Raw genomic sequence first — 15,656 nt, forward strand, 5'->3', positions numbered from 1 at the left:
ACAGCGGTCCCCACTTGTAAACAAGTCGCCGTAAACACACGTGTTAAACGTAAAAGATTAAAAAATCATACGTCTTTCGTGTTTCATTATAAGTACGGTAAACAACCTTGCTTCACATTAGATCGCAAGGGGGGGGGGGTTCAGCTAAATCTACGTTCAGTGATCCTTGTGAAAGACTACTGATATGGCTTATTTTCTAGCAATATTTCTGCGATTTATCTCAGTATTCTGTCCGTTTATGGAGCTCGGGCTGGTCGATTTGTACAAAACACTGCATGTGAGTTCCTCCGATACCGTATGTCGTGACTGTCGCCAGGTCAGAACACTCTGCAATCTCACTGGCTTTCTTGGGATTCCCCAGCATCTTATCGATTGCGCCATCAGCGTTTGCTTTGAGTAGTCTAAATTCTAAACTCTTTATATTTTTCGTTCAAATGCACAACACGCCATACCAATATCCTTCAAGCAGGGTAAATTCGCAATTTCTAAAATCTTTTCGGATGAACCGATTCTAGAGATGCCATCATTGTACCGTTCAAAGTTTAAAGGGTGTGTACAGTTCTGGTTGAGGTGAGGATTTAGCTTTTATCGTTTTGCGAGATATTCAGAAACCACTCTATGAGATATCAAAAAGCATGCAATTCTAAGGGGTATTAAAAGTTCAACATTGATGAAAATAGGTTTTGAAGTGGCCGAGATATCCAAAAACAAGGTGAAACAAAGAGATCCTAATAAAGTCGTGGCCATTTAAAAACCAATTCTTATCAAATAAACGTTGAGCTAGTGCATGCTATGCTGTAAACTATCTAATACATGGTTGTAAAGCAGTCTATAATCTAGACTAGCTTCCATTTATAAATTCCCCGTTCATCGTTGAAGGCCCAGAGATGTATCGTCGCTACAAACGGAAAGAACGTCGAAACGATTGCCTGGTCAGATTCTCTTCAGTAATCAGCGTTTCCAGAATTTCTGTCTGCACGTAGTGAGTTTGTTCATCATCACCGTTACCAGTACTGAGGAGATTGCCTGCGAATCATGCCTAGTCGAGTAAGTATCATGTTTATTGCATTCAGTCGCATGTAAACACTCTCCTGCTTTCATAGAATCATGTCATTAGTAAGGTGGTTCTCCTCCTACGCCCCTTTAAAAAACATTCCAACATCATCATTGAGCTTATGCATAATCCAGGCATATTATCATAAACAAACTGTGCATGCATCAGCTACACACAGCAACTGCTCGATACATAAACCAGTTACTGTGCGTTATTTTTTCGCCCATTTTGTGATCTGTCTCCTCGTGTGCATGGCGCGTTTCCTGTATCATGTAGTAGGACCTATACAGTAGAAAATGCATGTTACATCGTTGTTTTACTTGATTATACTCTGATCAACACTGTGTACAGGTCAGAAGAGTATGATATGTGTCATATTATATTAAATAGTATATATTATATTTCTGCTGTTTTTTTTTCCTGATTACTTGGGTCCGCCAAAAGAACAAAAATGGAATAACAAAAGCAAAAAATAAATAAACACGAGTCAGCGGGCATACATTGCACAGGTCCTTTAAGAGCGACCTTGTCTTGAAATCTATCGATATCACATGAATCTTTTACTGCTTTTCGTGTAGCGGGTACGGCGCAATATTGTCCAGGGCAGTAGATGCATGGCACTGTGTGTGTGTGTGTGTGTGTGTGTGTGTGTGTGTGTTTGTGTGTGTGTGTGTCTGTGTGTGTGTGTACAGACAGATAAAAGCCCTATATCTAGGTAGATAAGCAAGCTTGTCCGAACGAGCATGCAGGTAATATGGGAGCACGTTCATATAGCATGAAGTCAATACGACAAAATGTCAGTGATATGTTATATGATATACATACATTATCATTATTATACGCATATAATATGTGTAAATATGATATACATATACGTATACTTATGTACAGTCTGTATATATGTATATATAAAACATATGACATTTATTATCTACTGTACTTTTGTTTGCTTTATTTTTAACTTTGTATTGTTTATGTATTTTGTTTTGTTTTTGTGCCGGTCCTCTTTGTATATAAGTTTTTGTTTGTTTGTTTGTTTATTTTACTTAAAGGGCTACCATGTGAAAATAGAACGGAATAACTAATTAGATAAATAAATTAATAACATTTACTAAGGTAGTTGACGAGAGGTTCATTTTATGGTACTTTATTCCTTCTCCGAGTTTCATGCATATCATTATACCGTGATGACATGAGGTATACTATTATTAGGCAATTGCATGCCTCAAGATAAAAACCCCCAGATAAACACTTTTTAAAATATCTTTAAGTAAGGTCATCATCAAAATTAATAGAGAAAAATAAAAGGTTTTCAATGATAATGCACTTTTTGTAAACATGTCTGAAGATTTCTAAATTGTTATGATGTATGTTTTCATTTTTTTTTCTCAGCTGTAATCTCAAATATAAAAATTGATATATTTATGTTTTTCGCATCAACACTAAACTCCTCATGATACATATATATGATGTAGATGTGTAGTTCAGATTTTCTCTATGAACTATAACTTTAAATCATGGATTGAAGTTAAACTTACATTTATATACATTATATCTTTGTGACTTCGGGCTAATAGAAAAAATGTGCTTATGTGTCTGCCAGTATGATTATATGCTAATGTCGCTTCATGCGTGTGTGTGGCGTCTGTGTGTTTTGTCCCTTGGACTTCGACTTGCTATGGAATATAAAAGATAATCGCCTAAACACGAGTCTATACTTCCTTGTGACTCTTCTACCATTTATATCTTTCTCACCTCCATGTCATGAAAACCAAATGCGGAAACGTTGTTTAAGTGATTACATATGAGGGGAGCGTATATATCAAGGTCGAAGAGATTATATTTTTCTCACGGAGAACATAAATATCACCACAGCAAATAAACAAAGCGATTAAAGTTAATTGTTGATGACTGGCAGAGTGACAGGGGATGATAAAATATATATATATATATATATATATATATATATATATATATATATGTATATTTTTACTACTATTCTTTAATGAGAAGGCTTTAAAATGAGATCGTGAATCCCGAGACGAGACTAAATTCTTACTTATATACCTATAGCTGCAGCTGTGTTTAATGCACGTATGTGATGCTTTAATTTATCAGAGTCCAAATGAAAACTCTGTGTTTTTGTGCTGTTGCAGGGAAGTGACACATTTTCTGATAAGTGGTTATAGCGTATAAGAATTAGCCAAATATGAATTTAGCTGTGGTGTTGCTTTTGAATTTGAAAAAAGGGAAATTCAAATTGTCACACTTACATTAAAAATCCCACAAATAGGTTCGTAATTCCGAAAGTTCGTCTATTCCCATCTTCTCTTTTTTTTTCCGGATTATTAACAAACCCTGGGAATAACGAACCTTATTTCATTCTCGGTTTAACGAACCTTTGAACAGCAAACTTTATTTCATTTTCGGAACTATGAATCGGCATAACGAACTTTGGAAGTAACGCCACAAATGTTTGGGTTAACCAACCCTTTTTCATTTTCGGATTAGCCTAGGTATGCAGGATTTGTAAGTTTCGGAATAACGAACCTCTGGAATAGCGAACTTTATTTCATTTTCATATAAAAAAAAACAACCTGTGGAATAACGATTACCAATTAATTACTATTACCAATGGATAGAGACTGACCTGCAATATGATCATTATAATGATGTAATGAGTGAGTTGATCATAATCCTAATCATATTGAAAGTTACTGTAAACTATATTGATAACGTACTTTAATGATATACATTGCAGTTCCTATGAGAAACATAATGATAATTAGTATCGAAGACTAGGGAAAGTGACATCATCAGTCCATTCAACTTGCCGATATCACAGGTTTGTGGAACTGAATGAAGATCTAAAACCCCGAACTTTCGAATCTTTGTAGGATTTACTGTAAACACACTCTAACTTTATTTGGCTTCTCTTTTCGCTTTTTATGTAAATATCATAGTGTTTCTGATCGTTTAGTCAAGCTTAACTAAATTTGTCACATTTTTTACCATTATGTTCGCTTTCACTTATATCTGATCAGTTGCTTGTGTGTCTCTGGGTTCATGCAATATTTATCATGCCTTCCAGCTGCTACAAACAGCAATCATCATCATAAAAGAAAAATAAGAAAGGTCTTGTTTATTTTAGTTTTAAAACTCGAATATCCCCTGTGAGCTAAAGGAAAGACAATCAAACTATTTCACGTTTTATGTTGGTTTTTTTTCTTTATCACAGCGCATTTCAGTACATCAACTGATTGGAAGATCTTGATCCTCATGCTACACTCCTGGCGAAGACTAAGCAGGATTGTGGCATGTTTATTCGTCTCATGTTTTAGTGATGGAATCTTTTTTTTTTTCGACATTTTGTGACTATATTTTCTTTTCTTCTGTATGGCTGTTATTTGGCATAATAGCTCAGATGATATTACTGAACTGAAGCTGAACGCCAGCCTCAGATTTTCTGATCTTTTGTTTATTCCTGGCTGTAAACAGTGGGAATCCCCACTACAAGGTGGAAACACGCACGTCAGCTCATTGCTGTCAGCAGTAGCCATCATATGTTACAGCGTTAAGAGCCTTGAGTTCAAGGTTCAATTGAATCGCTCAGCAAGGAGCGGAGTGGGGAATTTTGTAACATGATAACATAATATGATTGGCCATTGGTTGAATTTGTTTTCGTTCGTGAGTGCACCTATGTGTACAACGAGAGCTGATAATCAATATGACATGTACGATTGTATGCCACTTTACTGCAGGAATTAGCGTTTTAATTGATTGATTAATTAATTAATTTATTTATTTATTTATTCATTTCTAATCTTTTGTCAGGGTAGCCCATTCACCAATAAATAATGGTCTTCCATGGAGCCCTGAATAATATTAATGAACATATGTACATTAAATAGCAAAACGTATATAAACCACAGATAACATATAGCACTGACAGTGAGAGTCGTATCGTCAGCGTACATAATATACTAGAGTAACACCTTCTGAAGTACACTCGGGTAGACTGTTGACATAAATTGAAAATAAAAGGGGACCAAGAATTGACCCTTGAGGTACACCTATAATTTAATAGTTGAAGAGTAGGACTTGGCTCCTTTGAATTGCGTCACTTGCTGTCTGTCACTTAAATAGGATTTGAACCAATCTACAGTCGTCTTGCTACACCCTATACACTTTAATTTATGTAAAAGTAGGTCATGATCTACCGTGTCAAATGCCTTCCGAAGATCTATAAAGGCAACTCCAGAAATGTGATTATTTTTTTATTTACTTATTTATTTGTTAATTCATCTATATATTCATTCATGATTATCTATATCATAAAGACAGCTTGTACGTCCCAGCTTCATTTAGTATGACCGTCTGTATAAGTGTACGACCAAGTGATAGCGCTCGAGCTGGTCAATTTCATGATAATACGATCTGATAATTATGAGATTAAGCTGGGACCAATTCCAACATATGGCTTACATGAATCGTCATGCATACGATTCCGTACTTATTTCACCCCCGGTATCTCTCTCTCTCCCTTCAAAGTCACCGGTCATTATCAATTGAACAAAACCATTCAAATTATTGATGTTTTAGCAGGTCTAAAACTTAAAGATTGGACTGTATTTATATCCCCCATCCAGGATATACTCAAATTCCCAAAACGCACAGAAAAAAAAAATAAAGCTCTGTCCCCAATTCGGCTCTGTGTCAAAACGATAACACAAAACAAGAAAGCAACATAGTATAATAGCTCCAGGACTACTTCTACAGATTATAGGAAAAAAAAAAAACAAGCGAAAACAAACATACAAACAAGACCCACAAACAAGGACCCGAGGAATGGCGGAAACATCTTTGTAAAGATGGCTCTGTCAAACAAAAATCGAGACTGCATCCGGCGAGTATGATTTCTTATACTTAGTGTTATCACGCATCTATGAAATTATGTAACGGTAGTCGAATGTTACATTGGACCAAATCAACTGAACGTTACCACGTCGGGTATAATGCCAATTAAATTATACTAAAAACCCCTTGTTTGGAATACTGTTTTTATCATCAATTTACAATCTTGAGTGAGCTTTATAATGAAAGCGGCTGGATCGAGAATATTCTTCTGTTTGTCTGTTTGTCGAGAATATACTTCTGTTTGTGGCGTAAATATTCTAAAGAGAGTGGAAAACGCTTCTAAAACACAAAACAACAACAACAACAACAACCTCAGAGTTCCTGGGGTTTCGCACTGTTTGTGTGTGTGCATACATTGTACATGGAATGTAGGGCCTATGTGATCAAACAGCATACTGAAGACCAGCTGCTATTGAATTTGTGACTCAGACTGGTGTTTGTTTGTTTTTGTGTGTGTATCACGTTCTGTGTCATATGTGTCCTGTATCACTGAACGAAACTCGTGCGAATAAAGAATACGAACGGAGTGTGTGCATGGTGGTGGTTGGGGGGGGGGGGGGGGAGGGGAGGGGAGAGAGAGAGAGAGGGAGAGAGAGGGAGAGGCGGAGTGGGGATTCCCCGGATCCCGTTTCCGCTTGATTGTGTTTGTGGGATTCCCCAACCTTGCTGCGACATACTGCATGCTATACGTGTCTGTAGTAGGCTGCTAGGCGCCCATTGATCGGTAGCTCTCCATATCAGTGACTGTAGAAGAAAACCCGAAGGAAACTCCTCCTTCTCCAGCTCCCCCATCTGCTTCTAACATGTACAGTAACCATTATCCTTTGCTCATGTTTCTTTCTTCTTCTTTTTCAACTCGGGCGCCTCCGAGCTCCGAGGCCTCATGTCATTATGAGTCGTCTGCTCCGCTCACGGTTATCGTGTGTATGGCGATATGGGCTATCGATACGCATAATTTTATGCCAGTCGCAGTTCACAGCTCCGGGGGCCCTCGTACATAAATCACCCCCGCACCGCGCCGGCGGTACCCCAGTCAACCATTTACCCATCTCGCCGTGACCGTTTACGTGCATGTGATGCATGCATGCAGTGTAGTGCGCCTACCTCTAGCCTAGCAAGCTAGCTATAACGCTACTACTATACTCACTAGGAGCGCCAGTTGACGGGCTTTGCACTAATTGCAGTTCATGAGTTCGGTGGCAGTTATGAAATCGTCTTGCTGAAAAAACTTCCAACGCAATGACTCGTCATTTGAATACACTTCATTTGCACATTACCAAAGAAATCATGCATGTCACGTCAGAACCAAGAAATGGTGAGATATTCGTGTAATCGTATATTAGAGGTTATCAAGACCTGCAACTTGCAAGTGCAAATACAGGTCGCTCATGCAGTTTGAATAGGAGACTGACTTGCTTGCCACCCGGCACCCTCGATTAAGCCCTAACGTACAGTTAGGCAATTTCTACGTAAATGCTAACTAACGTTAGTAAATTTAATGTTAAGATGCTGCTACACTCAGTTTGCTAATAAGATCTAACGTTAAAGTCTAGTAATGCTCATGCAGAGTCTAACATGTTAGATATCTTTAGATCTAAGATCTAACGTTAACAGTTAAAGTTTATAACTGTGCAGTGTTGGACTTTTGCATGTTTAACGTTAGAGATTTGATTTTGGCATACATTACATGCCATGTTGAATAGACCATGGCATAATATGACCAAGCCAAGCGTTGTGGGACCGGACGCGTATTGTAATGTAAGTGTGCGTCTGCTAGTGTAATGAAAATGACGCACCCAGTTGAAGGAGTGTCGGTCTTTGAGGTGAAGAAGGGTGCATATTCTATGTAAAATAGGTAAGTTTTCACTCGCGAACTTAAGTGTCCGGAAACACAACCCCACATGGCACATGATAGGGTCTAATCATTCTATTTTCTGTGACTGACGATAAAACAAAAACAAAAAAGTATCTGTGTGATTTGATTTAACGTTAGATCTATTAATAGTAGATCTAACAGTTAACGTTAGACCTAACAGTTAGTTTAGTCACAATTAAGACATCAATACAGGGTCAGCTCAGTGTAGCCGAGGCTCTGTATGACCATGGACCTACTAACCGTTGTATCGCTCGTTAATTAGAAACTAATACGTGCACCTGTTAGTGTTTCTGTCAAAAGTGTCACAAAAGCATTTTGAACATGCTTTCCTGCTCTGATCCAGTGTTGCCCACTGACAGCCAGCCTAACATTAGGCCTAACGTTAGATAAAAAAAGACGGTGCTTTGAGAAATCTAAAAACTACATGCGCAGAAGATACACGTCTCTAACGTTAACTTTCTTAAATCAAGAAAAATGCATGTGTGCAGTTGTAACATGTTAGTGTATATTGCAAAATCATCGCTAAAGCAATTTCAAATTTCAAAGAAAGATCTCCACCTCTGTTCATAGTCCATGTGTAGTAGGTCCATGGTATGATGTATGGAGCTAATGTCTTTTTCCATAGTGCCATGATTTATCGGGGTGATTCAGGGTTAGGTAAATTTGCAAGAAACTGTAACGTTTGAGATGTCTATTAACTGGTTTGGCCTCTACCAGGCCCTAGTCTAGATAACAAGCTGACCAGAATGGTGTGATGAGTGTATGAGCTATGAGAGAGTCATGGAACCTTGACATTTTTAGAATCAATATTTAACACTTGCCAAACGTAATAGCGTTATCGTGGTGCTTTGCCCAGAATTATGCTTTTACTTACACTCACATGCTTTCTAAAAGCGGTAAGTCAAGTGCTCTTTCATTATGCTAGAAAAATGATTTTTTGTGAAATTTCCTCTAGAATATCTATATTGTCTTCATATTGTTGTCTACACATGACATCACTATCAGGCATAAAAACCTTTAGTATTCTCCTCATCCAGCGGTTACAACACCAAAACTTTAAAAATGCATAACTTTTGCATTGCTTGTCTGACTTTCCTCAAACTTTCACTGATGTGTCCTACTATTTCTGCTTTCACTCGGTCCTCATTTCTCTTTGGGTTGTTGTTTCCTTTAAAGTAAAGCGCTTAATCTTACCAAGCCGTGCTAACTGTGCAATGAATCTATGGGACGAAATTGAACATGCTCTATTAGCACATTTTATTCATGAGTAATACTAACTGTCAAAGCGACTATATATCATCCTTTCAAAAGTTATTAGGGTTAAAAATGTGTGTACAGGGTATTAAAGAAATGAAGAGAGGCCTCTAAAATGTGCCTATCAATCACACTATTCTACCAAAAAATGTTCCAGAAAACTGCTAAAGCTCAATATCTGTTCATTTTATGATACCGAACTTTCGAATAATTTTGAAGAAGAATTTGCTCAAAGGTTTCAGGAAATAGGGAAAACTCAAGATTGAGAGGGTTTATACCCTTTTCACATAATTTGAGTCCTCACATATAAAAATAGTCCTTGCAACTTTTTGTTGGTTTTTGTGATGCATGGTCACATATTTTTCTGCCAAAAAATTGTTGATGAAAGTTTGTTGTTAATTTTGGTAAAACTAATGTAGTGTGCAATTTAAGTAAAATATAGAACTCTAGTGCTGTACAACTTGTAAACTAGTAGAAACCATGTTTGTATATTTTATAATGAAAGAACCAATGGAATTTTTGTTGTTGTTACTCATTTTGATAGTAATTCCTGTACGTGCAATGTATGTGTCACTTCTCTCTTCCTCTTTTTTTTATTTGATTTGTTAACTGTATAATTTGCTCTCATACTGAATACTGACAATAGGTATAGGCTGAGGGATAGGAGGCATGGAGCAACAGCTACAGAGACATCACATACATCCCCGAATTGCAGAATTATTTGATGAAGCGTAAGTTCAAAGCTTGAATATTTCATGTTATGTGTAAATACCTTTTTCAAGACAATGTACAAGATCATTGCAGTGACAATCATGTTTTTGAATGTAGGATGGCCAAACTTGTTTTCACTGCGATATTTTCTTCCATCAGTAGGCCCTATGCTATGTACAGGGTCATTGTTCCTCATAATTCCTCTTGGTGAATGTTGTGCCTTTGAGCTATGATCCCTTTTAGTATTAAATCACAGAATTGGATGACAAAAGTGACTACTTCTGCATAAATTACATTTTATTTCATTCAGCACTGTTACTTTTTCAATTTTCTATGAAACAGTATGAATGACTATATTGTATTGGCAGCTTCAAGCATTTTTTTTTTTTTTTTTTTTTTTTTTTTCAATTTGCTGTCTGCTATATGTGTGGAATATTAAATAATCATAGAGTAGCTTTTGTACATTTTGTGCGATATGATTACCAAAATGAAAGTATGCAGATATTTGGTTGTCCAAATGCATTTATGCCACTGATAATGTGTCAATGGTCTGTGAAATTCAAAGGACTTGACTGATTGTGGAAAACTTGTAACAGGAAATTCCTGTATAATAATAACAGACATTCATCAAATTACTGGATTGATAACTTATGGATGCCAATCCTATGGTACTGACATCTTCACATTTATTCTTTCAGTTCTGTGGTTGTCTGCAGGTGGAGGATTTATCATGACTTACAATCAGAGGTATTGGTAACTATATTTTATGATTTGTATGTTTTTTAATGAATATCTCTGTGTTCTAGTCAGTTGTGCATTTTAGTGAGGATAAAATAGGTGAAATGAATCTGTACTCACATTGCTTGTGAGAGAAAGAAAACAATGTACATTAGTGGAAACAGTATGATTTTATATGTATGTGTGTGTGTTTATTATTTATATGTATTCATGTATGTATGCATGTATGTATGTATGCACCTACTATATAGAGGTGTATGCCTGTGTTTGGGGGTCCTCCCCTGGAATTACAAGAGAGCCCAGAACCCCCAAATCAGATATTCTTTAAAAGTATTTTATTAAACCAAAAATGCTCCGAGTAAGTATATTAGTGAGTATGCATTCACGTTTGTTCGTGGCACATCTACGTGTGGTCCCCCTGGAGGTCAGGACCAAATTGGGGGCCAGTTTTCACATTTTGATCTTCTTTTAGAAAACACATAGATTTCTACACACTTGGCAGGTATTGTTACCAGTGTGATAAAATACAAATTATAAACACAATTGCCCCCCCCCCCAAGTTTGCTAAATTCTGATGAAATGTAATAGTCTGCAAGAATGTGCAGGGTGAACTTGAGATACTCCGATGAGCACTAGCCCCACCGTTTGTTTTGAATTAAGTGAGATCTGTCTGTTTTAATTAAGCACACTACTGTAAAATTATTTATTTCACTTTTTTTACAGAATTTTTAATTTATGAAGATTATTGTTGCTGCAAGTTAGATTAAGCTGTAAAATTCACAGTTAACCAAAACTTTTTTCAAGCAATAAAATCCACTCCCCATATAGATTTTGTAGAAAGAGCAAACAAATACTAGTATGAATGACAGGGAATTTCATTTCATTCTGAGTTAGGAGGCTCTGTGATTGTGAAATTCCACAATGTTTTCATAAAACTGATTTCAGTTGGAACCACATATGCAAATTTCATCAAGCAATGATGTCAGCTTTCATACGTCTCCCACTAACCTGCACATTAATCTCTAATGAATTTCTTTTCTGCAATGAAATCAGGAAAAATATCTGGTCACTTTGATTTTTTGTGATGATATGACAAGTACTTTTAAGGGAGTAGTGGTTGCAGTTGCCAAATCATTTTTATGCCTCCGCCAACGAAGTGGCCGGAGGCATTATGTTTTCGGGTCGTCCGTCCGTCCGTCCGTACGTCTGTCCGTCCGTCCGTCCCGTTTTGTTTTTGATGATATCTCAAGAACCGTGACGTGGTTTTGCATCAAACTTGGTATGAGGGTATATCCTGGGGGGGGGGGGGGGGGGGGGGGGGGAATAATACTTTGTTTGGATTTTAGGGTCACGGGGTCAAAGGTCAAAGGTCACAGGTTATTTTGTGAAAAACAGGTTGAAATTCCATGTTTTTCTCCATATCTCACAAATGGTTCAAGGTATCTTCATGGAACTTAGTATATATGCATGTACCGATGGGCAGTGATTATCTAGGGAAGTTGGGGGTCATGGGTCAAAGGTCATGGGTCAAAGGTCAAGGTCAACTCCTCAAAATATCACTACTTTCCTTATATTTATGCAATGCCTGAAGGATTTTTTTTAAACTTGATGTATGCATGTATAACCCAATATATATTCTGTGGGAAGTTTCTTGCCAAAAGGTCAAAGGTCAAAAGGTCAAAGGTCAAATGAAAGGGCTAAATTGCACTTCTTCCTCCATATCTCGAAAGTAACTCAAGGTATTATCATTAAACTTACATATTTGTGCATGTTCTACCTAACAGTGATTCTCTTTGGAACTGTGGGGTCAAAGGTCAAAGGCCAGGTTTAGATAATACTATTTTACCATTTGATACTGAAATTATACTTTTTCTCAATACCTTGAAAATTACTCAATGCATAAACTTATAAAAGGGTCAAAAGTCAAGTAAAAATCATCAGTTCCCCCAAATACCTGCACTCTGACATTTTAATCATTCATCCAATTGAACCTAGTTCTAGGAAAGTGAACATTCAGCACATTTGTGGCAAACCTGTTATTTTAATATTTTGCCAATTGTGTGAAACTGTCATCACACATTGTTAGGACATTGTACTATAGACCTATTAGGAGAACCATGCATTATGGCGGAGGCATACACCAGTCGCCGTAGTGACATTTCTAGTTTTAAGATAGTTTTGTGTATAAACTGAAGGTGATTGATTTCATTGCGTTATTTGATTGCACATTTGTTATGTGGTTGCAACAAATAAGGCAGTCTTGTGTAAACAACCTTTCTACAACTTTCCTACTACAGTAAATGTTGACATTTTTGTGCATTTCACACAAGCAGAAACTAGTCTGAAAACACAAGCAAGCAAATATTTTTGCCTGCCATCTCTTCCAATTGCTAGTTGATGTCTTTAATTGCTTAATTAAAAACATGCGAAACTCATCTTACCTGGCCATGCTTGAAATATTAATTGTGCGAAAATATCCAGTTTTGCAGTACATGCCAGACTTTGATAAAATTTTTACCATTCTGTTTGCTTGATTTTTCTCTGCTGCATACACCAATATAATCATTTTGTAACTTGAGTTTTATTTCACAGATCTTGCTCATCAACTGATGTTTGCAAACTCAACAACACACCAGAATAATGCCTTCTGTGACACAAATGCAGTGTAATTTTTTATATGAGGTTGAAAGTCATTAATTCTTTTTGACAAGGGATTTTAATGCTTATCATGAATGTCTCATTCCATTCCTTTGGTTATTAGATGGTATCTTTAACTCTTTGCTGAATAGTCTTACATGTCCTGATTCATCAAATACTATGCTTGCATACAATATGATAGATACAGTCAAACCTGTCTATAGCGGCCACCCAAGGGAGACGAAAAAATTGGCTGTTATAGACAGGTGGCCGCTATAGACAGGTAATCCAACTTTGTGTGCATTGCTTACATGTACATGTATCATCGTTGTATCCTTACATGTACATGTATCATCGTTGTATCCTTACATGTACATGTATGTGTGTACATGTGTACACACCGTGTGTTTCATGCATTTAATCATGCCGGTGTATATGAAATTGTTGCACAGTAGTATGTGTATTGTCGTGAAGAAAGCTTAACACTAGTGCATTATTATGACTGAATGAGGGATGAATGCAGCAGTGTCAATCACTGAATGTTGCCCGCTTGTCTACAGAGCAGAAAAACACTAAATTATCGGCTCGGCTATGGCTCCATTGGGTTTTTGGCTGCTATAGACAGGTTAAAATCTACTGCGGGAAACAAAATTTGTGGCCGCTGGCTGCGTTAGACAGGTGGCCGCTATACACAGGGTCTTTAGCAGGGCTTTTCTCTCGCGGGGATTTTTCAGTGGGCGCTATAGACAGGTGGTCGCTATAGACAGGTGGCCGCTAAGGCAGGTTCAACTGTACAGTATAAAGTTGAATACAGCTTGACCATGGAGTCTCTCTTCCCATGTTCTGATTACTGTATATGAGGTCAGATTCTAATGAAGACTTTTGCTGTTTTCTCTCACGATATCAACATGAACAATTCATGGACTTCTCTCTTCATTCCAAATAGAAAAACTGCCAAAAAATGCATTTCTCAATTATGCAGTGTCAGTGTGAGAGAAATATGATGCATTAGCAGGTCTTTCGACACAAGTGCAAATACAAGTCCAGACATAGCTCTTATTTATGCAGTTTGACATGTCATTACCTCATCGCCTCTTTTTTTCAGAGATGGATCCTTGACTTCATAGCAACTTTGCAGGCAGAAGCAGAATATTTGCTGAAGGAAGGTGTGAAGCTGCAGGATACAGCCATATTGCATACTGCAGCCAGGTTATTTGTTGATTGCCTGCAGCTGTATAATATATTACTGGAAGATGACTACTCTGGAGGACAGAGACATGAGAAGGGGCGAGAAAGGGCATATATCAGACATGCACATGCTTGTATACTTTTGGTAAGTTGTCTGATGCCACAATATTATGATTTTTTTTTCTGTTAGTAGTAGAAATGGGCCTTTTATAACAAATTAGCCAGTGGCAGGGAAGAGGTTATTTGAAGAGCAACAATCAGCACTTTGATGGATCCATCTCAACTTCTCTGTACTAACCCTCATCTGATCCAACTTCTTTACGTGCCATGTAGAATCAAATGTGTGTGCCCAAGCATTTCCTTGTTAGCTCACCTGAGCCGAAGGCTAAAGTGAGCTATTGCGATCGCTCTTCACCTGGCGCCCACAGGGGGGGGGGGGGGGGGGGGGGGGGGCGTAAACTCCCCAAAATTAAGGAATTTTAAAAAATCTTTGTCTCTAGAACTAAAAGTGATAGAGCTAAGTTAATATTATGAGTTAGTACATCGATGACTGTAGTTTCAGGTTTGTTCATGGCGGAATCAGAGGTGCCCCCCTTGGGACCCAGGGGAGAAGGGTAGGGAGGGGCTCTAATGGGGCCGAAATTGTACATTTTCATCTTCTTCTTGAGAACCCCATGACAGATTTTCACTGGACGTTCCCTTCCCTGTGCCGTGTAGAAAAGCAGCTTTAGATTACGCAAAGACGCAACCTATAAAAAATTGTACATTTTCATCTTTTTCTTGAAAACCCAGAGATGAATTTTCATTCTCCTTTGTCTCCCTTTATGGAGTAAACCCTTCTTTGGCTAAAAAATGTAAGAAGCTATAGAACCTGGCTAATGGTGAAAATCATTGACAAAACCAGAAATAAACTATGCAAACAGAAAAACTGACCAGAAATGAATATCATTTATTAGTGGAAACTTGAGCAAAGAAAATGGGATTCCATCAGGATTCGAACCCAAGACCTCTGGATGCTAGCCCGGTGCTCTACCGACTGAGCTATAGAAAGCCCTAGTTCAGTGTTCATCCTAGAAACCCTAAATTCTCAATGCTCGAATGGTCAGAAGCTATAGCAGTGTGTTATTGTGTGTGACACACACGCAATTGAACCTGGCATAAACCCGAAGGATAATTCAACTTGGAGATAAATGTGAGAGATCATCAAAGTGATGCAGCTTTTTGAGTATGTAAAAACACAAACAAAAAAACTGACCAAAAATTAATATTATTCTTACCAAA

The 15,656-nt window shown here is 37.5% G+C and overlaps 1 protein-coding gene across 4 annotated transcripts in view; it reads left to right on the forward strand.

Annotated features, from left to right (window-relative positions):
- The first annotated feature begins 879 nt into the window (after positions 1–879).
- The window catches only part of LOC139740903 (3'-5' exoribonuclease HELZ2-like), a 71,898-nt gene continuing 57,121 nt past the window's right edge, over positions 880–15,656 (forward strand). For 2 of the 4 annotated variants that reach the window (XM_071651523.1, XM_071651662.1), the window contains exons 1-4: positions 880–1,047; positions 9,748–9,832; positions 10,511–10,559; positions 14,293–14,520. In XM_071651523.1, the coding sequence (XP_071507624.1) occupies positions 9,771–9,832; positions 10,511–10,559; positions 14,293–14,520 (339 nt within the window). In that variant the 5' untranslated portion in view covers positions 880–1,047; positions 9,748–9,770. Of the gene's footprint in view, positions 1,048–6,739; positions 6,777–9,747; positions 9,833–10,510; positions 10,560–14,292; positions 14,521–15,656 lie in introns of those variants that run through there. The other 2 variants (XM_071651594.1, XM_071651734.1) reach the window with 2 other exon arrangements.

Source organism: Diadema antillarum, unplaced genomic scaffold (genome assembly GCF_040938485.1).
Source record: "Diadema antillarum isolate AM-2024a unplaced genomic scaffold, OU_Dant_1.0 scf00000003, whole genome shotgun sequence".
NCBI classification, from domain to species: Eukaryota; Metazoa; Echinodermata; class Echinoidea; order Diadematoida; family Diadematidae; genus Diadema; species Diadema antillarum.